Here is a 24,329-nt window from a genome sequence, read left to right on the forward strand (position 1 = left end):
TCTACGGCATCCTGCGCCGTGTCACAAGTCGGAATGTGACTTGTGTTTCTGCGCAGGCCGACAGGTAGCCTGTGTGTCTGCGCTATTGTGAGAGCAAACAATGGAGGTCCAGGAAGAAAAGGTCAGCGCTGCCCGGGATTGGACGGCCGAGCGGCCTACTTCCTGACTGCCGGGAAGTGATTGAGGGGGGGATCGCGGGTCTTTTTGGGGTGGGCTTGACGGGATTGTTACATTCTGTTAACACGTTAAGTGTGTGTATGTGCGCGGTGGGGGCAGCTTCCTATTTCAAAAGAATGGGGCAAAGGAAACAGAGGCAGGAGACAGGAAGCTGGAAGAGGAAGCTGCGCCCATTGTCCGTTCACAACACTGTTGCCATAGCAACCGCCAAAGAGGATGGAAATCGGCATGCATCCGAACCGCAGCTCCAATTTGGCACCGGCTTTCTTTTAAAAGACCCCTTCAACGCTCACGCCAGGTGGACTGAATCCAAGTATGCGTAATAGCTAATTAATCATCGGAGCACTAAATTAAAGTGTTTGTTTCAGACTCTTATATTTTGGCACAATTTAAATGATGCTTAGTAATGAAAATACTGACATACTATATTATGTCATTTGTGTTTGTTATACAGTACGCGCTTACCTGTGATGATCACCTGGGCGTCATAAGGCTCCATGTAACCGTCGTTGACACCGGCTCGCTCCGCCTCCCTCTGTTCTTTGGTTTTCTCCGCGTCGAAAGGATCCGCGTAATCTTCCAGGATAATCAGCTGGGAAACACAGAGACAAGATGCAGATAAGATAAGGGCTGACTTGTTTGTGTGTGTTGGTGAGGGCATCCCCAATTGTCTGAAATAATGGCGTAAAGGGGTCAGGCTATTATTTGATACAATGAAGGGTTCACGACATTGTTTTCTTTTACTGAGGATGGAAATTGGATACGGAGCTCCCACGAGAACAAGAATAATGAAGCTCCAATGTGAAACACAGTCAACTAGGTCCACAAATGTGGTCAAAAACTGTCAGTCATAAAAAAGGAGGGTAACATTTAAAAAAAAATGAACATTCATAATTTTCATGTAATACCGTGATGCCTTGACTTACAAGTTTAAATTTAACAACAAAAAGAGTTACATTGTGTTTTTAACTCATTCTATGCCATTGACGGCTATATAAGTCAAAAATCAATTTTTACTGGGCTGGCTGTGAATAAGTCAACTCATTCACTGTTATTGACAAAATGAGAATAAAATAGTGTTCAGTAATAATGTTAAGATCATTTTCTGTCGGCTACAGTAATGTAATACAAGATAAAGAATAAATGCTTGTGATTTAGGTATTTGTTTACATGTGTTGCTGCACCTTTTGTATTCATACATTTATTAAGGTGTTCTAATATGGCAAGACACAATCTGTCAATGCCATTTAGCATTGTTTGTTAGCATTAGATTAAACAGACTTTATTCTGGAAAAGCTTGTGGTTCTTTCAACTACACAATGTGTAATTATCCTTATGTTAAGTTTGACAGTAAACGTTAAGTGAAAGTAAAACTAAAATGACTAAAGTCTCCAATTTTCTTTGAAAAAAAAAGTTTCCAAACTGCTGCTTGTTGTGGTTAAGTTTACAAATCACATTTTTTTTGTAAGTCAAAGCAAAACCAAAATAAACCCCAACAAAAATTGCTAAATCCAGATTGTATATCAAGACACCACTACAGTTGCTTAGCTGTAATTCGACTGTACTGACAGAACCTTTATTATATCCAAATAAGTTGAGTTTCCTCTTCTACGGTTATCATCACGTTTTGCATTACTCTTTCCAACACTTTTACCAGATTTGCTGATACACAAAATGATAATCGTTTACATTCTAAAAACAATTAAAAATGTATAAATAATCAGGGGAGCCGTAGGATGGATAAGTGTAGAACAAATCATTTTATGTATGCCAATGACCTTTTCTAGCAAGTTCGTTAGTTTCAAAAAGACAGGGGAGGTTGGAGGTTGGTATTCAACGGAGAGGTGCTTGAGAGGTGCTTGAGCACCCCAAAAATGGGCTAGAAACACCCATGTGTTAAACTTTAAAATTGTTTCACTTTTGGGTGTGCAACAAAATGAAATTACTCACAGTTGTTTTGATTGCTGAGCGTCCGACGTCAGGGTCGGTTTTGGTCTCCTCGTTTTTGCCGCTCAGTTTGGGGGTCTTCTCCTGCTTGTCCACTTTGATCATCCTGCTGATATAAGCCTGAGCCAGGCTAGTGGTCCTCGCCTGAGTCTTCTCCTCGGGTGCCTCCACCTTGGAGGAGCCCTTACGGTTTTTTCCAGGCGCCAGGGTTTCCCACACGGTTCCACCTGCAGAACCGGTGTTGTGGTTGCGTCCCAACTCCGTGGCCGAATTTTTCCTATTTCTCCCTGCCAGCAGTGCAGCCACTCCGTTATCTTTGCGCAAGGTTCCCTTCAAGCTATCGCGCGAGAATGAGGGTTTGTATCGTGTTTGTGGGCCTGATTCGGAGGCCGAGCGGACTCGTTCGCTGCCGTTCTTCAGATTGATGGGAAAGTCTTTGAACCATTTTGCCATGATTGTCAATCTAGTGCCAAACCGCGCTTCTACAAAACGACTCACTTGAAACGGCAATAAATTTACGCACGCATTTTACGCAAGGCTCAGACTCGTAAAAATAACTTACTTTTTTGTTGTTTTATCTACGTCTAATTAAATATATAGCTGCGTAAAAAGATCCCAGTCATCCAGATGAGCGGTCCTCTTGGTGCGTCTTGGATGTCACCCAGCAGTTATTTGGGCCCCTCACCTGCTCAAGTCACAACTATCCCCTCAGTTTGAACAGAAACCTTTCCAGAACGAACACTCGAAAAAACTGGAAGATTTTCCTGGAGCCAAGTGAAGAGCCCATTACCGGTACGTGATATGTTTCGTCCAGCCTCTCCAGCACGCAGAAAATGAGTAAGGTGAGCAAGGGAAGTTTGTGCAGACTTTTTGAGAAGTCCACTTTTTTATGGGATGTGGCTATCAAGACTGGGCGGAGTTGGAGGTCACTGTTGAACAATCCGCAAGTCAATGACATTAAGACCAATTCCACCATCTAGTGACATCCAATATAAGACGTGGGCAAAAACTAGCTTTTTATTATTTATTCACAAATATTTTGCTCAAGATGAATTCTTTGTTTCTGTAAAATGCCTGGATATCTAGTTCACATAATTGCCATACTGAAGCATTTACTTGGACACATACTTTTTTGTCAAATCTTGCATGATTTGGTTCTGAAATTTGGTTATGTCTTCTGGTGTGAAACCCAGATCAACTTAAATTTCCATTTGAGTGATCATAATCAGTACATAAAAGCAAAGAAACTTAAACACAAAAAATTGAATAATTTTATTGCACTATAACTTTATTACTTCTTATATCTTCTGCGACATCTGCGTCTTAGAATTTATGAAAGATAATGTGATTCCTATTCGTTTTCCTATGTGTGTGTGTGTTGTGTGTTTTTAAGATGTATATTCATTTAGTTATTGGCTCTATACATTTGATACATGTCTAAACATTTGTAGTCAATATATTTATTTTATTCTTTGTTGATATTGACTTGGAAGAAAATCAAACAGTATATAATCTCAAAAGAGTTGAGTGCATATATTTTTCAACATTTATTTAAGGGGGCAAAAACTCAATTGCAATCGAAAAAATGGAATGTGTGTTCTAATAGTAAAGTAAATAACTGCGCCATCGTCTGGTTAAAAAGGCGAAATCAACTGAGGCGAATCAGCCATCTAAAGTGCACTTAAGAGAGTTAACTGATTATCGTCATTTTAGGTTAGCTGCTCTTGCAGTAAATTACTCACTTGTTCCTGTTAATGTAAAAATAAGGATACAAGATTATAAATCAGGTTTAATCAACGATTGACGTTGGTTTTAACCAATAAAAGGCTCAGTCTCTACCCAGGGTCCCGCCTACGTCTTGCGCTGTACGCCCAATCAAATCGCTTCTTCCGGAGAGGCTGGGCGGGATCATTCCATCCTACACGGAGGTAACAGGTTGCTCCGGACGCCGCACAATGAACTTTGTTCAACGCCAATTCTGGACCCTTTCGTGCGTATTTTCGCATGTAATTTGGTGAAAATACATCCCAGATTAAACCCGGAAAGGAATAGAAAAGACGAGGACAAACAGGGAACGCAACAAGAGTACGAGGTAACTTTTTTTTTTTCCTGCGGTGACGTTCACATTGTCAAACAGCTAAAGCAGACGATCTGTCAAAACCAGACACCTTTTAGAACTTCTTTGATTTGTGTATCTTATTCACTTGAATATTTTTTTATAGCTCCGCATCTTTTTAAAGTCAACATTTTGGAGTTTTGCGTGGAAGCTAACGCTATTTGATTGCTTAGAGCAGTGACTTCCCTTTGGTCAAATTCCTCGACCGTCACCTCACATATTTTTGATTTTGATTTCGTCAAAACGGTTTTTAAACATTCAGAGAACACACGATTAGCATTTGGAAGGAGGGAGCATAATCGAGAAACGCACCTACTGTATAGTCTCCTGGATATTTCTGATGGGGGAAAACACCTTAAGTATAATTTAGTTATCTACTTGGGTTAGGCCATTTTGTAATCGATATTCAATGTTGTACATTAAATCAATAAATCACTGCAGCGCCTAAATCCAACCAAGTGGACTATTGAGATGTAAGAAGAAGCAAAGCATGGTGGTATTCAGTATTTCTAGATGATAAGATTTTCAAGGGTATCAGCAGGTGTTGAGGTGGTCAAGCCTCATAAATTATTCTCATACACACATGAGAGATGTACAGTACTTGCGGAATGTGAGTAAAGGGCGTGCGTGTGTGTGTGTGTTGTGCTCCTAGAATAGTGTCATTTGGTTTTGTTGGTTACACTGAACCACCTCTTTGTCAATGACTGTATTTGGCTTTAGAAGAAGAATAAATGGCTGTTTGTTGTTGACCACAAAATGAGAGCGGCAATGAACTACTCAGTGAGTAAATGTTATCTGTACACAAGTGCATTTTTGTCACTATTTAATGTAAAAATATTGATCTAATCAACAATCTTTTAATCTGATCACACATGTCCCATTATAACCTTCTTTCCGCACTTGGAGCGGCTGACTCATTGACTTGAAATTTCCAAAGCGTAACAAAAACAATGGTGCGGTTTTGCTTTGCTCCACACCTTTTTTTTAATAACACAATCATATCTCACCCCATCTTAAATCAAGATGAATGTGTGTTTGTGTGGCAGTTTCAGTAAGCGACAAAGGGTCAACATTTTATTTTGTTGGGCCTGCAGTATCATCCCTTAAAATGCACTACAGTCGCCCGTAATGTCAGCATAGCTCATAGGACATCAGTTTTTTCATCCATCCATTCATCCATCCATCCATAAGTACAGTAAATAATCAGGATTTTGGCTGATCATCAAACACTGATCTGCGAGTTAAAAAAAAAAGGGACAACCGATCGAGGATCCCATGAGAAAATGAACCAATCTAACCAAACCTATTTAAACAAATTCTTTTGGAATATGGCCAGGCTCCATGAATAGCCAAACTTTGCATTTATTTGACACCCATTAAAATGAATTGAAAAAAACTAACAATAAACTCCTGAAAAATCTTCCCCAAATGCTGATAATCATGAAATACACGGAAAGTTTGGTGGGGGATACAATTTGTCCAAATTAGGGCATGGGAATAAATCAAAATAATTTGTTTAAGTTGTCATTTTAAAAGTTAGCTTAAGTTAGTTTCAAACTTTTCCAATTAATCAACAAGTATTTTAATTACAGAGTATCCATTTAGAGCTATTTTTTAACCTAAAAATGCCCGTCTGATTTCAGACTCTCATCAGAAATTATTCTCTGATTTTTGTAGTCTTTCATGAAAAAGATTGATTATCTTTTGTGTTTAATCAAAATTTGAAAACATCCCCTTTTACTTTGCAAAACAATGACAGAATCAGTATCTCAATAAGTTTGAAAACATTTGGTGAGTCCATCAATCACTCTTGTGTGTCATTGCATAACTGTTGTTGTTGTTGTTTTTTTTTTTGTTTAGGGTTTTTAGCAAAAACACCACTAAATCAAATTATTTATTAATTGATTAATAAACAGTAATTGGGAAAACATGGTTTTGCAAAATACATGAATGCAAAATGTTTTTTTTTATTACTAAATTATTTGCTTAATCGATGAAATAGTTGATAGAATAATGGATTTTAAAAATAACAGTAAAAAGTTTTTTGTTTTTAGTAAAATATGTTTTTTGAGCATTTTGTATAAGGTTTATTTTTGAAAAAAAATTCAACCTTTAAATATATATTTGTTAAGTTTATACATGTAAAATAGATTAAAATCATAATTGGTCCAAAAGACTGACAAAAAACCCCTGGTATTTTATTTTCATTTTAAACTAATTACACTTTTCGTGAAAATGTTAACTAAAAAGCTAACTATATGATAAAAAGCCTCGGATTAGAAATGTTGGCTGCTGAGAACGCCCTCAAATTGAATGAGATTCTTTCTTGTAGTGTCTTTTTTTGCAAATCTAATCAATTATATCATAGCTCATTTGGCAAATTACGATGTGAGAACCGATCACCGATTTTGCGCGAGATACAAAATATCTGCCAATTAGATCTGCGTTAAGTCTCATAAAAACTTCATGGTTTAATATTTTATACAGCTGGATTATTCCAAAGGTGATACCTTCTGATTCACAAATCAGATGAGCTACTGGGAAGACAACCAGAATTATGGATTTGCAAACAAACACCCTTGATGGTCATAATGAGATAGTCCATGAGCCAATGAACAAGCATGGGATAGGAGTTGGGGGGGTGGGGGGTCTCTTGTTTTGGCATTCTCCGAATTACTGCCCTTGTTTTCCGCCCCACATCAGCTGGACAATAAGATGAGAAAATGAGTCCCCCCTTTGCCCTTGTCTCTCCCTGAGCCGCTTCTCCTCAATGTCACCGATTGGATGACAAGCAGATACGACTGCATTTGAACTTCTAACACTACTCCAACAAGATGGCAGCAGCATGGTGGCCTCTGATGCGCACCTCACGTTCTGTCTTCCGACGTATGTCAGCGTTCGATAGCGTTTGCTCGACCTTGCCGCAAAGACAGAGAACGGCTGCAGGATTCACGCTCGGCTGCGCAAATGTGATGCGACGCCGCTTCCTCTGCAGCTCCCACGGGGTCAAAAAGAAATTGACTAACTGCGCACTAAATGTGGTGATACAAAGTCACACCACAACCACTTAGACATTCTCAAAGGTCTGTTGTGCATTTTCTCCAATTTCCCGCCCACCAAACTTTCAAGTTATGCAACGTTCACAGTTTTTACTGTATAAGTGGACACCAGAACCGTCTCGATTCTGCTTTCTCTTAGGCTGAAATTATACAACAGCTATATTATTATTATTTTTTCCACAGAATGTCGGTGGCTGGTATGGATGGACTTAACCACTACCTATTAACTTGAAGTCTGGTATCATCCCAAAACCATACCTGGTATTGGTATTTGCCCATCCATAGTTCATATTTAATGACATCATCTCTTATTTGCGACAAAATAATGGGATCGGGTCGATACCTGGGCCTATTTCTTAGTATTGGTAGTTGCAATGGCAGCACATTGTAGTATCGGCCCCTCTCTTCAAGCAGCTTCATAATCACAAACTAGAAATTACAAATTAGAAGCAGACAAAATTGCTATTAATTTTGGGGGCCCAATCAATTTATTTTACATAAACCCATACCGTAACCTTGAATATATATCATAAAAAAAAATGTTAATGGAGTCATTCAGTGGACCTGGAACACAAAGCAACTCAATTATTACAAGCAATGAGTGGGTGAGCAATGCAAGGAAGTTGTACAAAGAATTGACTTGGACGTCACTACTTTATTCACAATCTAAAGCGTAAGTCAGACTGCAGTCCTCAAGGTCCGCAATCGTGCATGTTTTCGATGCTACTGTCTGAAACACACCTGATTCAAATGATTAGCTCATCAGCAAACTTCACAGGAGTTTGAAAATTATCCTAATCGTTTGAATCAGGTGTGTTTAAGAGAGCAGCGTCGAAAACCTGCAGGTTTGTGGCCCCCGAGGACTAGAGTTGGAGACAGATGACCTAAAGTCATAAAATATACAGCGCAACATAAATATATTAAACATGACACACTCTTTTTAACTGCAAGTAACAAACACAAATGACAAGAAATAATGTCCTTAAAATGTAATTAATTGCATCACGCACTGCATTCTGTAAACCGAAAAGGATTTTTTTTCCCCCCTCAAAACATATACTGTTAACCCCCACTTTTCATGGGGAATAGGTACTAGGCCAGCCATTGAATAATGAACATCCACATATAGTTGACACGTATTGAAATGCATCGGAAGGAAACGTATAATTGCCAGCTAATCGCAGCGCACACATGGATAAACAACCATTGAAACACACATACATGTTTTCACAAAATGTTAAGAAAAATGCTATATTGGAATAGGTAAGAAATATCTGTCATTGTTTTGGTGGGGAAATTTTGTGTATCAAAAGCTGTAATGGTGTCTGTATTTGATTTCTGTATCAGTGACTACGCAAGACCTATATATGTATATATGTATATGTAACTGTGTGTACTTTCATGTTTCCAAATGTAACGAGTGAAAGTGTTTTGCCCTCTTTCACACTCCAAGAGTTGCTTTAAAATGTTTGAAGGTGTTTTTGTTGTAAGCACACCGTTGCAGCCGTAGCATGTGTGCTAAACAACCATGGGATTGTTACTTCTAGACTGTTAGCGAAGACATATCGCGGTGTTGATAGTACTTTGAATCTACTTTGGGTCTTTTACCCTGAAAAAAGGAGCGGAAGGTCATCAGAGAGTGCTTTGATAGCATTTAGCCATTTGTTTAACACAGGGAGGAGATAATATGACTTAGTCATCTGAAGACTGGGCATGCATGTGTTTGCGGTAAGATAGTAAACCTGCTGAGTGACACACATTCCACCAAGTACAGTAAAATAACACAGAATGTGTAGACAGAAAATTAAGGAAATTGAAAAGTTGTTAAATATGCGATAAGGTGGGAAAGTTTGTTTCAATTGTTGTCGGTTAAAGGAGGTCTACAAAGGAGATAGCTTAAAGTATTTGGTGTGCTTGCTCCGCTCAGGCGAAAGTGATACAAGGGTGTGTACTTTCAGGTTAATCACTAATGTGGCACACTGAGGACAAAGTCCACACAAGAAAGTGTAACTGTGTAACTTGTGTCCTTTAGCCGCTGTTTGGCAGGCCAAGTTTGGACTTTTCAGTTTTTTTGGAAAACAAAGTATTATTTATTTATTTGTTATTTATGATTGTATATATGAATTATGTGCAATGCCTTTTTATGTTCACTAAAGAAGTCAGTCAATTAAGCAAAAGGAGACAAGAAGACGCTATTGATTATTGATTTTGAGTTTGAAGTATAATTGAACTTTGCATTATTCCGTTGGTGTTATGTTGAAAATAATACTCTATCCATTTTTTAATAAATATGGCATGTTCAGGCATGTTCACTTCAAAACAATAGAAAAATATATACAGATAAAAAAAAAAGAAACTTCAATATACCATCTGTCTGCACAAATATCTGATGTTATGACCTGCAGCTTATCTGTGACATTTTGCTTAAAGCAATCACATTATTACTTGATTGCTTAAAGTAATCAATTACTTTACTACTTGATCGCTGAAAGTAACTACCTAAAGTGAGTAATCCTGAAGCTACTCAATTACTAAAGTAATTGATTACTTTAGTTCAGTTCTCATCTTATTTCCTCTTCTCTCCAGCCTTGACATCATGAGCACATCTTCCTCCGGGCGGAGGAATCTAGACCACGGTGTCCAGATCCGCTTCATCAATGACCTGCATGACTCCCGAGCAGGAGGAGGAGGAGGGCAGACCGGGTCTCACGCCAAGCCCAAATCACAGACATCCTCCAAGTACGGCGTGGCGGTGCGGGTTCAGGGCATCGCCGGACAGCCGTATGTTGTCCTGAAAGACGGCAAGAAAGGGGACTCGTACGGAGTCCAGCTCCGGACTCAGTCCAATTCTGGCTACAGTAGCCTCCCCCGCAGGAGGGGGAAAGATGAGCTATCAGAGCAAGGGGCAGATGACGGTGGGGGACTACGGCGGGCCCAATCCCACGGATCGCTCCTGGACAGAGACGGCGAGAGAGCGGCTGGCGATCAGGAGTTTCAGATGTCTAGGCCTCTAGGGGATGGGAAATCCGGCAGCTATGGCAACCTGGACGGCGGGTCGGGGGTACGGGGAGAACGAGAAGCGGCCCGCAACACGTGGGATGCTTCGCGTCAAGCGAAAGTGAACGGCTCAGTGGGTTCGATGAGCGAGAGACGGCATTTCTCGAGCCCGCCTCGGCAGTCGCCCGCTGTCAACCACCTGGTAAACAGGTTTGACGAGGATAGAAGCGCAGGTCAGCAGCAAGGTTTATCGCCTCGAGCCACCGCCACCCGTCACGCCTCAGTTCACAGCGGCCCGGGACGCGGCCACAACGCTCCTACCGGCGCTCCCTCGCGCTCGGCTCATCAACAGCCGTCAATGGGCAGATATGTTGCCGTGGAGACGGAGCCGCAAGTAATCAGGACTTTTTGGAACTTTTGAGTCAGTGCCCAACGCCTCGTTTCAAGAACAGTTGTCTCATTTATTTCATCAGGTTACCCCTGACCTTTTGCTGGACCAGAGTGGGGAGATGAGCAGAGAAGAGGAGCAGATCATGCAAACTATATACAGCATCCTCAGAGAAGGGTACATATCTTCATTCTTTTCTCTGCTTTATCAATCATTGCTTTGTTTCTTCCTTGCTTCCTTCCTTCCTTTGTTTCTTCCTTGCTTTCTTCCTTCCTTTGTTTCTTCTTTGCTTCCTTCCTTCCTCCCTCCCTCCCTCCCTCCCTACCTACCGTTTATTTGTTTCTGTCATCCTCATTGTCTTTTCTAACTTCCCTACATACATTCATCCATCCATCCTTCAATCTTTCTTTGCCTTAATACTCTTCCTAATCTGTGACTCCTCCAATCCTTCAATACTCCTTTCCACCCATTCATGCCTCAAAATTCCCTCCTTCCTATATTCCTTCCTTCCATCCATCCATCCTCTCATCCTGGTTTTCTTCCTTCTCTCTTTCTTTAAATCCTTCACTTGGTTTCTTCCTTCCTTCCTTCCTTCCTTCCTTCCTTCCTTCCTTCCTTCCTTCCTTCCTTCCTTCCTTCCTTCCTTCCTTCCTTCCGTCACATGCATTATTTGTTTCTATCCATCCTCAATTCATCTTCTGTAAATACCCTCCTCCTTTTTCTCTGCTGTTTTTCCTCTTTTCATTCTTTCGTTTTCATTGCTTCTCCCTGTGTCTCTTCCTCTTTCTCCTTTTATTTATTTACTTGTTTACTTTTTTTACTAACTTACTTGCCGGTGCTCCCTTATTTTAATATGTGTGTCCCAACTAAATTAAATGACATCCACTGCTGTACTTTCTAAGTTTCTTTCTCCTGGAAATCTTGTTGTTTTAAAAAGGACCAACGAGAGTGACGTTGCCATCAAGCACAAAGTCAAGATGATCTGCTTGAGGATTCAGAACCTTCAGGTCTGCTTTTCAGATTGCTGCATTTATACTTATGATACTCTGCTTAAAGAGTTAACAGGTCCTTCATCTTTATATTCTCCTGCAGAAAGAAGCACCCTTGGACCTGATTAGAGAAAAGAGGGAGCTTGAGAGGAAGGTGGCAGAGCTGCAGACTGCCATACAGGAGCACCGGAGGGTAGGTGGAGCACTCATGCAGTCTACAGTACTTGACATAACAGCAGCTCTGAAAGGAATGACGTGAATGGGATTCCTCTGCAAGTGTTTGTGCCTTTTTAACAATCGTGAGGGGGTTGAATACAGTAGAGTGTGCTTCAAATTAATCCAAGGATTAATCCTTTAAATCCCCTGCGCTGGTCAATGGTGTGTGTGCGCACACACACACATACAAGAATGTAACTTCAGTAAATACTCATTACATATTGTTTTAAAGAAGTTGGACAGTTCTTAATCTCTAATTGCCTGTAATAACTTAATCCCTGTCACATATATTTTTTTAGGTAATTGTCAGGAGCTTTAACATTTGCCTAAATCTTATTGTTTACGCTTCAAAGCCATCTTGACGTTCTCATGAATTTATCATCTCTGCTTGTGTGCAGGGCTCCCTTAACCGATCCGATAAAGCTTTGAAAGCTGAGCTGGAGTCCTGCTTGGATGCAAATGTGCAACTGGAAGAAACACTGGGCCGGAAGAAGAAAGAACTTAATGAAACCCAGTCTGAGTGAGGAACATAATATTCTCTCACACACACATACGCACACACACAGTCACATACTGTACATGGAGAGAGAAGAGGAGAGGAGGAACGGTGCCATTTACAACCACAACTAGCCTCAATTAGCTTATTTTTTGGGGGGTTTGTTGTCACATTTTGATTCAACACAATGATAGTCTGCTTTAACGCAATTCTAAAGAATCTGTCAAGAAGCTGCAATTCTCAGCATTTGGGCAATTTTAGGTCTCCAGATGAGTAATCACATATGAATTATTATGGATTAATTTGGCAATTGGTTTTTAATCAATCATTACTAGGGCTGCTATCAAGTACAGTATTTTTGTATTGGGATATCCTACAGAAAATTCTAACTGACTATTGAGTATCCAAATAAAAATAAAAATTATGATTGGTGAAAAATATTTACAAGTATAAACACTGAAGACCAAATAACATATTTACATAATTATGAAAGTAGTTTTTATGAATTTTTCATACTTTTTCAAATTTTAAACTGCTTAACAGCACACTAATTTACTCGTCTGCCAAATCTCTCCCTGTAAAACTTGGCCTATGAGATGAATTTCCTGGCTGACAGCACATTTCACAGTATCAGCATGGTATGTTCAAATTTGTAAAAACCGCAACTGGCAAGCTGTCAGCATCAAAGTGTGCACTGTCAAATACGCCCATCATGCCAGCCTATATGGAGCACTCGAGCACTACTAGCTACCGGCTCATTATTGCTAGATGATGCTATATTGGAGCTCGAGCCACAGGTAAACACAAGCAACAGGTGCCATTTGTCAATGTCAGCGCAATGAAGCCGTTAGTTACATGTGATTTCATAACAACGTAGAATTTTTTGTAACCAGAATCTGAAAAAAGTTGCAGTCGAAAGACTAGTCAAGCTGTTACGCTGCAGCACGATGCATGGGACAGTTTCAAAATTAAAAGTGTACCAAGGCATTCGTGTGGGTGGAAGTAGGAGTGCCTGGAGAGAACCCACGTGGGCTTGGGAAGAACATGCAAACTCCACACTGGAAGGCCAGAGCTCATGCGAGACATGCGAATCACTCATCCACCAAGCCGCCCAACATTAATTTATTTATATAAATAAAACCCTCTGCTAGTAGACTCCTCCTCTGTTGTTCATTAAGTAAATGCCATCTTTTCACAAATTTGTTATAGAGCTCCTCACAAGTTTTAACAGAAAAAAAAATTAAAAAAAACATCAATCATGGTTTGATTGTGACGAATTGGTAGTCATATACATCACGTCTTCACTTATAGATTGACTCAGCTGCGTATAGAAAGAGAGAATGCCGAGGCGCATGCCAGAGCGATGGAGGACCAGCTGGCCGAGCTCCAAGATGAACTGAGGAGAGAAAATGGAAACAAGACGGTAGGAAAACAATGTCAACACTTACACACAGTTGCACTTACCATGATTGGGGGCTTTGAGATCTACCATCTCCTGGGGGATATTTGCAGGACATGATGACACTTGAGGCCGAGATGATGGAGGTGTGTCGGCTGAAGCAAAAGCTGGAGGAGACGCTGCGGCAGCGCGAGAGGGAGTTGACTGCGCTGAAGGGGGCGCTAAAGGATGAGGTGGCCACGCATGACAAGGAGATTGAAGCGCTCCGTGAGCAGTACAGCAAAGACATGGAGAAACTTAGGAACAGCATGGAGCAGGTGTCTCAGGTACATTCATACGCTCACTGATTCACGCAGGCACTAGATTCCGTCTTTTTGCAGACATATACTGGATGATTAATCAGCATCTCTTAATTCACTTTGCAATGTTCTCTCCTCTCCATCAGTCTCAGGCTGGTATTGAGGCTGAGCGCTTGCGAGTCAATTCATCAGTTCGTACACTACAGCAGCAATTGGAGGACTGCAGAGACGAAAGCAGCCACTGGATGGAGCAGTTTCACAACACCAGGGATGAACTTCGCTCCACAAAACAAGAGTAAGTTCTGAGATTTTACAGAGCTTTTCAACGACTCTTCTGTGTCCCAACGATTGCTTCACTTTTATGGGTTTTTGCATGCTAATTTATACATCCATCTTTTGTCTCTCTTCCTATATGCTCAATGTTTCTGCTCTCTTTGTTAGAGAGCCACCCAGCAACCATGAAACAACGTGAGAGTCATCAGTTGTGCAGTTTTGTGTGTTTCTATGAAAATCTCTAGCTGTAGCATCAAGGTTCTCCCAACTTGAATCCATGGCTTGTAGCAAGTGAAAAATTTTTAGGCCACTCATTCTGAAAAAAGCAACATTTTTCTTGCTTTCATTTTTCATGAGTTGAGCTCAAAGTAGAATAATTTTTGTTTGTGAGCAATTCTTTGCTGAGATAATTCATCCACCTGATGGAGGAAGCATCAAGATGCAGATAAAAAAGCATTTTTACTGCAGGTGAGCCTGAGGCTGCGCACAATAAAAAGGCCATTCTAAAATGTGCAGTTTTGTTGTATTGAGCTGTGGTGGATGGAATATTTAGGCAAAGAACTCACTCAGATTTGCACTGACTTGCGAAAAATATTCAAGAAGAATATACTTTTTGTGCCTATAAAAGTGAGTTCAAATGCTGCTCATGGGCAGAAAATAATAGTACTGCGTTTTTGTTGTTGTTTTTTTTGTTTTTTTGTCACTGCAGTTGAGGCCATTGTATCAATTTTTTTTTGTTTGAAATAACACCTGTGTTGTTGTTTTGTGTAGATGAGCTTCCATTCAAACATATTTAGCATCAAAATTCCTTTTACTCTCAACTATAAATTTGAAACCTTACTTAGTGGAAACAAATAATGTTGATATCATACTAACTGATTTTCCCCTCAAGTCAATGTTTCACCATGATCTAATTTCCCCCAACAGCCATTAATCATGCAAATGATCATAAATACATAATATAACATTATCACAAAAATATTCTTAGGTAAAGTGTGTGTCTGTTCACATTTAAGACTCCTTCAAATTCGACTGGAAAAAGAGGAAACTGAGGAGGAGCTGAAGGAGCTCCAGGACAGAGTGAACACTATGAAACAGAAAATGCCGGACCCTAACCAAACACGGACTCTAAACCAGGTGAAGGAGAGCACTCACACACGATGTGGTTCACAGGAATCTAAAAAAAAAGAAATACAAACATGGTCATGATCTTGTGCAGGAACTTGAGCGGCGCAGTGCTGATTTGCAAAAGGCGAAGTCTGAGTTGGATAAGCAAAAGACGGAATATGACAAAAAGGTGATGGAGATCATCTCCGTAAAAAAAGCGCATCAGGAGCAAGAAGCTGAACTCAAGTACGAGATTGACCGACTAAAGAACCAGTTGCAGAGGGCCAAGGATGACTTTGCCAAGGCCCAGGAGAAAAACAAAAAGGTTAGTTGCAAAAATGAAACACAAATGACTGACTGCATGTCTATGCTCTTATTGTGTGTTTTCTATATTCTTCCCTTTAATTGTCCCATCCCACAGCTCCCAGACCCTGCGACCATCTCAGAACTGGAGCAAAAGCTCAGCGAAGCACAAAACGAAATCAGCCAACTCAAAGAAAAACTGTCATCAACTGAGGACGAGTTGGAAGCCAGTAAAGCCCGCTTGACCAGATCGCAGGCAGACCTTAAGACTTCAGAAGATGCCCAGAAAGAACAGACCGAGTCCCACACGCGTCTCAAGGACAAACTTTCACGGTTAGAGGTAAGACTTTGTCCATGAAGCTGAAAATCAGTGAAAACGATTGCGCTAAACTGGACTGCGGTGTCTTCAGGCTCAACTGCTGGCCACTAATGCACAGAGCTCAGAAGCGGAGCTCGCACTCCACAACGAGGTGAGAGGCCTGAGAACCGAGTTGGATGAGGTCAAGCGAAAAGCCTCCCGCCTGACCCAGGAGCAGCGTGAACTCAACCAGCGTGCGGAGGAAGCCGAGAAAGAGAAGGAGGCGCTCAAACAAAACATCAGCCAGATAGAGGAGATCAAACGGCAGCAGGAGAAAGCGCTGGAGAAAATCAACAAGGAGGTAGGAAGCAGTGCATGGGACCATTAAAAAAAAATGCATGTATGAAATAACATTTTAATTAAAATAAATGTATGGGCTTTGGGATGATTTTTTTCATGATGGTCTTTTCTCAGTTGCGTTCAGCTGCATCACTTGGCATGATGCGGAGCTTAGAAAAGATAGCACAGTATAAGAGTGGTCGGATTTGGTTTTCCCTGGTTTCCTTCTGCATTGCGAAAACATGCATGCAATGATACCATGAAGACTTTAAAATGTTTTTTGTTGTGAATGATGGCTATTCAATATCAGCTGTTCTCAAATAAGAATAAGTAAAGGCACTTATGTAGTATTTGAGAGTAAAACATAGATTCTGCAGCTGTAGGCAAATCTAATTTAATACTTTTTAATGCCACGATAAAAGTTCATTGTCTTTTCAAATTAGGAACAAATGAATTGGAACATGAAGCAACTTATTGCTAAATTTGCTTATGTTTTGTCAGGCTGTGCATTTTCATTAGTGACGCAGTTTTCTGGCAGAGGAACTAAGAAAGCAATAAAACTAAAAATGTCACATGAGCCATCTTTTGGAGGTGCCTAATTGAATATGCTAAGAGACATCATTACAAAGCTCTGGAGTTTGAAAAAACAGACACAGATGGCACCTTTTTTTTTTTTTTAATTTTTAATTCAAAAATGTGTTTTGCTGGTTAGGCAGTACTTGACTGATTGGAAATAAAAATCACAGAGGTATATATTGCAAAAAAAGATTGAAAACCTGAGAACCACTGGTCTATAGAGGATGTCCCTGTGATTGGCTGTTGACCAATCCACTATGTGCCCCAACTAGTTAGCTCGAATGGGCTTCAGTTTCACCAGAACCCGAATGAGCATAAGTTCCATCAAAATGGACAAACGGGGGTTTTGATTTTTTGATGTCTTCAAATATATCTCACAATTGCTGTATTCAGATACCACTGTTTTCTTCGGCATAATCTTACAGTGCACCATACTGTTTGTGCAATTCGGTCTGCTCCAAAATGCTTACAAGTAAACACAAAGCACCAAAATAATCCTGTTTTCAACCCTGCGTTGCCCTTTCTGTCCCCCTCGTGTCTCGCTGTCAGTTTGAGTCTCTCGCCGTGTCCTCAAGAAGCGAAGTGCAAGAGCTCAAGGTTCAACTGGAGGAGCAGCGAGAGCGCGCACGCAAGGAAATGCAGGAGGTGCAACGTCACGGTAGCGACGCTCAAACCGAACTGGACAGAAGTCAGACAAATTTGAGGCGACTGGAGGAGGAGGTGAGCGCCAAACACGTAAAAAGTCAAAGCGTGTTTGGCGCGACCGTGCCTAACTTGACCGTGACTCCGTGCAGCTGTCACGACAGAAGAAGGAGCTCCTCCTCGCTTGTGAGGAGAGGGACAACCACCAGCTTGATAAAGAGATGCTCACCAACAGACTGCGCCACCTGGAGGCAGCGAATGAGGCAGGCAAAAACGGCCTCAACGAGAAGACTCGTGAGATTCGTATCCTCGAGGTAAAATATGCGCATGTTTGTCTTTGTGTTTGGAATGCGAGGGGAATAGAGCATGCAAGTGGAATAATAATGAGAATATAAACAGTGCTAGTGGGATAAGCCATATGGGAGCCCAAAGCTACCATTTTCAGAGTCACTTAGCTTAAATACAAGAACTGAGTTAACCTCATCTTCCTCACGAACCGATTAAATTAAAAACCTTCACAGCAGTGGTCTATATTGTGACACAAACATAATTGTAAAGATAATGGAAATATTTATGACTGGCGTTTATAATCCCTGAGCTAAGCTAACATTTATTAAAAAAAATAAAAGAGTTTATTGCAGTAGAATTGTAATTAAAGGCATACTAAACCTATTTAGCCATTTTCAGCAGTAAAAAGTTATCCTGTCAATGATTTGATAGCTGCTATTATTTTTAATACTATTTTTCATGTACACTTATTACCTGAGAAACACTTTGTTACTTGGTCTGAAAATGACATCTCATGTGCTCAAAGCTCAGGTCGAATTGCTAACATTTAATGCGCAAAACCAGAAAACAGTTGGGCCACAAATGGTTCATTGAGCACATGTGATTCAATCTGTACACAAGGAAACTCAATGGACAACACGAAAAAAATGTTTACCAACGCTCTAGCTCAAATTTAAAAGCAAAACAGAGACAAGAGGTTTACTAAAATTAATCAGAACGTAAATACATTAACAAAAACAGTTAAACAAAATAATTTAAACATTATATAAGAGAAGAAAAAACAGTTTTCCAAAATGACCAAAATTTTAAAAAATATGTTTTTAAAAGGATACCAAGCTTGTTTCACATTTTCAGTTGTAATTTGTAACTTATTTATATAAACGGGTCAGTGCATATGAATGAACATATGTAAATATTATAGAACTTTTCCTCTGCAGTCCCTGGCAGGTCAAAAGAACTAACATTACAAGAAAAATGACAAGGAAAAGAACAAAAAATCAACACAGAAAAACTTGACATCTGACATCCAAGGAACAAAAAATAATGAGGATACATAGAAACTTTAATATAAAATTAGGGTTGATAGATATTTTTAAAAACAATTTTAAACAATGCTTACAATGGTATGGTTGTAGTCATAAAAATGTCATATTTTGTCTATAATTAACTGATAGCCAAATAATTTGGTGCAAAAAATACTGATAAAAATACATTGACCATTTGTTATCATTTGAACATGACATTACATGTTCACAGGGTTAGGTAAGGACCAGTTAAAGCTCAGCTTGGGAACATACATTGTGAACTGTATTAATATGAAAAATAATTTGGTTATCAAATTAATTAGAGACAAATGACTAAGTTTTTATTGCTGGAAATGTCTAAATACAGTTTGTATCTCTTTAATATCCTATATATCATTCCATATTTAAGAAAAGAATAAACATCGTCACAATGTGTGCATCCTTTCAGGATAAGTTGAAGCGCTTTGAGCTAGAGGTGGAGGAGGAGAGGAGCAGCACCGAGATGTTGACAGAACGCGTGTCCAGAAGCAGAGACCAAATCGAGCAACTGCGTTCTGAGCTCATGCAAGAGCGCTCGTCCAAACAGGACCTCGAGTTGGACAAAAACGCCATGGAGAGACATGTGTGTTCACGTTAAACATCAACAATTTCACTTTTTTTTTTTTTTTTTTGGTCAATGTACTAGTATATTTCTGATTGTGTCGCTACAGCTGAAAGAGTTGAGGGGTCGTCTCGCCGACATGGAGGGCCAGTCTCGCTCTTCAGCTGGGGCCTCTCAGCTAGAAAGCAAAATCCAGGAGCTTGAGGAACGTCTCCTCACTGAGGACAGGTACTGTTGTTTTCCTTGTGAAGACAATGTGCTGCCCCTCTTCGGAAATAATAATTATTTGAGCTTTCCCAGGGTGATCTTAAAACTCTAGTGGCAAGTTGTAAAATGATGAGATAAGTCAAGTATGGACTCAAATTAAACCGCTAACATAACATTACATTTTATATCAATGAAATGCAATCTCTGGTCAAAAGCGACATCATTTCAGTCGCCGGATAGTCGACGAATGTGGCTCTCATTCTTATCTTGGAGGTGTATTATATTGTAGCAGGTAGCATTAGATTTTTTTTTTTTTTTTTCCATGAAAGTTTATGTTTTCAGGGTTTCCCCCAGAAATCTTTGTCAGCCTGGTGGTCAATGTTAGGTTTAGGTAGCCGAAAAAAATTTAATAAGCAATAAAACAGAAATAAGAGAGCAAACTTTTTCTCACGAAGAGAGAGGACAGGAACCTGACTTTCTCAAATCTTCATCCAGTCTGGTTACAGATCCTTTCCACTCTCCATTTAATCATTTGGGTTGGCCCTAGGTACAAAAGCTATTGCTGCCCTGAAGGGTTGGAGGAGACATTTGGCAACAACGTAAACAATTGGTTTCTGATCGTGAGGAATGCAGTTAATGAGTCCATGCTGCTGTCTTCTTCCTCAGGATCATCATGAGCGACCCCGTTCTGCTTTTGCTCCTTGGTCGGGTCACAAAGCCGCTACCCGTTTTTTTTTTTTTTTACTTGCAGCTGCTTGAGATGCGTCAATTCCTTTTCTTCAGAGTCCAGAGTAACAGGAAACATTCATCAATACTAAACTATCAATATACTTATTACAGAAAAAAACATACTAATCTACCAATATACTTATCGCATAAAACAAATATGGGATGAACTATGTCCAATTATTCTAAGTCAGGGCCGGACTGGGATAATTTTTGATATGGGGTGCGGAGCTTAGCTTGGTAGGAGGCAGGAAATGCCTGGCAGGCCGCCCTCTTATAGCACGGTAGAGGAAAGTCTTCTAAAAGTTGTGACAAACTGCGAACAAAACCACGGGAAGAGGAACTGAAGAACAATATGGCGTTGTTCCTTCATTTATCTATGCAGGAAAACACGCATGACCTCCAATCTCAGTTTATCTCTGAGTTGTTAGAAAATAAACCCATCAAACCAAGCCTTTAGCGTCCCTGTTCTGTGCTTTGAAGCATCGAGGCCTTAGTGTATGATCGTTAATGTTTTTTGATCCACCTGTGAAGGGAGAAGAATTCACTTTTGGCAGCCCAGCGCCGTCTGGAGAGGAAGCTTAAAGAGTTGAACATGGTGCTTGACGAGGAGAGAGAATCGCACACCGAACAAAAGGACCAGGTCCATTCATTTTCATTGTTTAGCAGAACTTCCAACATTTGACCCCAGCTACACACACACACACCTTGTGTTTTCTTGCAGCTTACTCTGAAAGTCAAGGCTCTGAAGAGGCAGGTGGATGAGGGCGAGACTGAGTTGGAGAGGATAGACACACTGAGAAGGAAGGCTCAGAGGGACATGGAGGAGCAGATGGAGCTGAAAGAAGCCTTGCAATCACGAGTCACCGCATTGGAAACAGAACTCAAGTAAGTGCTACTCATTTTAATCCCGCCTACTTTTTCATTTACCTCAAAAAGATCGTTAACAAGGGCGTGTGAAAAAGTGCCATACGCAGCACCTCTTTGCGTCAGGAGAAGGGAAACAAACCACATGTGAACGACGCCCTCCCCGCGGCATTCCGAAGCTTTCGTCGCGGCTCACACGCCCGGAAGACATTTTCGCTGCGTGTGATGTATTTCACAACGCACGTGCCTGGATTACTCACAAAGCCTCCGGCCATTCCTGTATCAAGCTTAAGTGTAATTACTTGTTGTGGCCACTAAAAAGAGCCCTGTCAATTCACCTGACAAGTAAAAAAAAAAAAAGATCTTGGGCCATGGAACAAAAAAAGACTCAATTTTTGACTTACGTGACCTCCATCAAGGCTAGAGGTGAAAATTTGGTGAAATAGTCCTCAAAAATATTTGAAAAAAAAGGTATTTTTTTTCCCCACTTGCAAGTGTTTGCATGCTTGTAGCTAAACTGTGCACGTTTTGAGTTCCATGACCACCATCAAGCCTAGAGGTGAAGATTTGGTAAAATAGTGCTCAAAAAAACCCTCAAAAGAACTTTTTTTTCCACACGTGCAGATGTTTGCATGTATTTTTGCATGTTTGCATCTGAACTGTCCAACTTGACCTAATTGTTGGTCGTTTTCTCTTTTTCTTTTTTGTTTTCTTACATATTTGCTCCCCTAGATTATTTAAACCACCATTTAATGTTGTAAAATTATAGTGGAAATCATAGTGAGACATAAAATTGAACGTAATGTATTTTCCTTTTGCAGAACACCTGCTGACCATGAAATGAAACAAAACGTTGACATTTCATTTCTTTTTTTTTTTCAATATTTTTGAAAAAGGTTTTACGCCCACCCCATTACTGTGTCATCGAATGATAAAATAATTGCCCACGGACTAAAATTGGAAGACTAAGAACACTTACCGCATACCCAAAATGTGCATTATTTAAATTGACTATACACAGGATTTTTCCTTTGGCTTTCGATTATTCACTCTAATGCTCATACTTTTGTACATAATAAAAAAATATATGTTTGCTGGAGGCTTGTGTAGAAATGGTCTAACTAAAACTAAAATACATGATTATGCCTTGCAGACGGAAAACACAGGCCAGCATGCGTCCCGCTTTGGATTCGTCTGCCCTCAGCTCAGACGATGACGACAGCATTTACGACACGTCCGCTATCACCTCCATCCTTACGGAGGGCAACCTCCAGACTAGCTCCTGCTGAAAGCGGCGTAGCACACCTTTTAGCCGAGTTGGCTGAGGAAATAATGGTACGGCGCTTGTTTTACAGAGCAGGTGGGAGTATACTGAAGGTTAGTAGGGTGACCCTTTTCTCCACATTGAAGTGAATGGAAGGAAGCTCAACTTCCTTTGTGTTCAAGGTGGCTTCCTTCAACGTTTTTCACATGAAAGCAATATTTGGTACAGAAGCAGACTGAAAATGAACCCGGAGCGCTGTCGCTGCTCCACTATTTCGTTTTTCTTTTCTTTGTATAGTTGTTTTCACTTTAATACAAATGACCTTAAACCTTCCTATGCATTCCTTTGATGCCTTGAAATAAAATGATCAGGACGATTTTTCTAAGTGTATTTAACATGCATACCTTTTGTTAAGTCTTTATTTTGTATTCATGTTTGAATGAATTTATCACGGAAGGACATTTGCTTCGGTGTAGTAATGTCTTGTCTATCATATATGTCAAAATAATATGGGATATTAATAAGCTTGTACTTTAATTGGGAGAGTTGTCACAAAGCTGTTATTGCTGTTCGGACAAGTATTTCCCAATTTTGATCTCTTTTGTACGGTCTTTAGTTAAAAAAAAAAAATCTTCATTCAATAAAAATGTTCTGGTAATTTGTCATGATGTAACAGCAGTGATTGTGTGTATTTTGGGACATTTTCTGGATATTTGCGGTAATTTGAAGGAGTGACATCCCCGATTGCAGAACTTACTCCTCCGTGAGGGATGCGTAAGCTTTTTAGGAAGTGCTCGCTCGTAATGCACAAGGTATTCACTGAAAAAAAAAAAAAAAAAACGCATACAATCCACTTTTATTAACAGTAGTTCCAAATGTATGCATGGTCGAGAATTCACCTATTTGTATTTTATTCTGTGGAGTTTAACTCGGCTATTCATTTACAATAAAAAAATAAAAAACACCTTGTACTCTAAACCTGTCAAAATAGCAAAACAATAATACTGAATTTAGTGTTTCTAAAAAAAAAAAAAAAAAGTAGCAAGTTGATGCTTCTAAACTGAAAAATTGACACTTTTTTGCTTGTGTAGGAGCTAAATTTAGCCTGGGTTGTTATTGGAAATTTGGAAATTCTGCTACAATTTACATAATGACCAATCATGGCTCACATGTATTTTGAATTCGATCATGTAACATTGACAAGCTAAGCCGGGATTGGTCATCCCTAAACCCTTGTGATGTCATTCTTTTGTTAAAAGCCAAAATGGCCACCCTGTGAAATGAATAAAAATCATGTTATTTTGCTGCATCATTCATATTTCACTTATTATTCAGAATTCTGTATTGAAGCTGCATAGAACACACGATGAAGAACATTTTGAGGTCGACTTCCCCTTTAAAATGTTCTCACCATAATCAGCAATCCAGTGTGGAATTTTTGTCCAACTGGACAATTTGTACCGGATCAGTTGTTGCTACCAGTGCTATTTAAGGGACTGAGGCGGGTCTCGGCGAGCCATTAAATGTCACCCGGCCCGGTGTTGACTGTCTATCACGTTCTCATCGCCTCGTCACTAAACTGAGATGTGAAATGGCAGCCTGTTGCTGAGTGTGTCTTCAATTCACGTCAAAAATATTTCTCTAGCTTGTAAACTTTTTGAGTCACATGTTCCACATGCTCTGTCATAAACGCTGACGTATACTCCGAAATGTTCTCAGCAGGTGTCAAA

At 40.0% G+C, this 24,329-nt stretch overlaps 2 protein-coding genes and 1 long non-coding RNA gene across 3 annotated transcripts in view; 2 read left to right on the plus strand and 1 right to left on the minus strand.

Annotated features, from left to right (window-relative positions):
- The window catches only part of LOC148425294 (uncharacterized), a 14,633-nt gene extending 12,946 nt beyond the window's left edge, over positions 1 to 1,687 (plus strand). The window contains exon 3 of the long non-coding RNA XR_015865241.1: positions 632 to 1,687. This is a non-coding gene — a long non-coding RNA (uncharacterized LOC148425294). The remainder of the gene's footprint in view (positions 1 to 631) is intronic.
- LOC148425295 (SH2 domain-containing adapter protein E-like) overlaps positions 1 to 2,957 on the minus strand; it is an 8,724-nt gene extending 5,767 nt beyond the window's left edge. Inside the window, exons 1-2 of the mRNA XM_088411902.1 lie at positions 2,128 to 2,957; positions 643 to 769 (exon numbers count right to left, since the gene is read on the minus strand). Of these exons, the coding sequence (XP_088268028.1) occupies positions 643 to 769; positions 2,128 to 2,577 (577 nt within the window). The 5' untranslated portion in view covers positions 2,578 to 2,957. The remainder of the gene's footprint in view (positions 1 to 642; positions 770 to 2,127) is intronic.
- A 1,086-nt stretch (positions 2,958 to 4,043) lies between these two features.
- Positions 4,044 to 23,267, plus strand: LOC148425296 (cingulin-like). Its single transcript, XM_088411898.1, has 20 exons — positions 4,044 to 4,216; positions 9,886 to 10,690; positions 10,770 to 10,861; positions 11,622 to 11,691; positions 11,777 to 11,866; positions 12,288 to 12,409; positions 13,697 to 13,808; positions 13,898 to 14,110; positions 14,230 to 14,378; positions 15,373 to 15,493; positions 15,576 to 15,788; positions 15,885 to 16,106; positions 16,177 to 16,425; positions 17,529 to 17,699; positions 17,774 to 17,935; positions 19,383 to 19,556; positions 19,645 to 19,763; positions 21,003 to 21,111; positions 21,193 to 21,356; positions 22,489 to 23,267. Exons 2-20 carry the CDS (start codon positions 9,896 to 9,898, stop codon positions 22,622 to 22,624), a joined length of 3,483 nt encoding a protein of 1,160 aa, XP_088268024.1. The 5' UTR covers positions 4,044 to 4,216; positions 9,886 to 9,895; the 3' UTR covers positions 22,625 to 23,267.
- The last annotated feature ends 1,062 nt before the right edge of the window (positions 23,268 to 24,329 follow it).

The sequence above is a fragment of the Hippichthys cyanospilos genome, chromosome 3 (genome assembly GCF_059441005.1).
Source record: "Hippichthys cyanospilos isolate Australia breed blue-spotted pipefish chromosome 3, RoL_Hcya_1.0, whole genome shotgun sequence".
In the NCBI taxonomy this organism is placed as follows: domain Eukaryota; kingdom Metazoa; phylum Chordata; class Actinopteri; order Syngnathiformes; family Syngnathidae; genus Hippichthys; species Hippichthys cyanospilos.

What these genes read in the sequence shown, in the direction of transcription:
- LOC148425296 (XM_088411898.1), top strand. Translation starts at nt 9,896, where the DNA reads ATGAGCACATCTTCCTCCGGGCGGAGGAATCTAGACCACGGTGTCCAG. An exon ending in GAGAAAATGGAAACAAGACG is followed by an intron (nt 13,809 to 13,897) that starts GTAGGAAAACAA and finishes GGATATTTGCAG; the next exon opens with GACATGATGACACTTGAGGC. An exon ending in GCATGGAGCAGGTGTCTCAG is followed by an intron (nt 14,111 to 14,229) that starts GTACATTCATAC and finishes CCTCTCCATCAG; the next exon opens with TCTCAGGCTGGTATTGAGGC.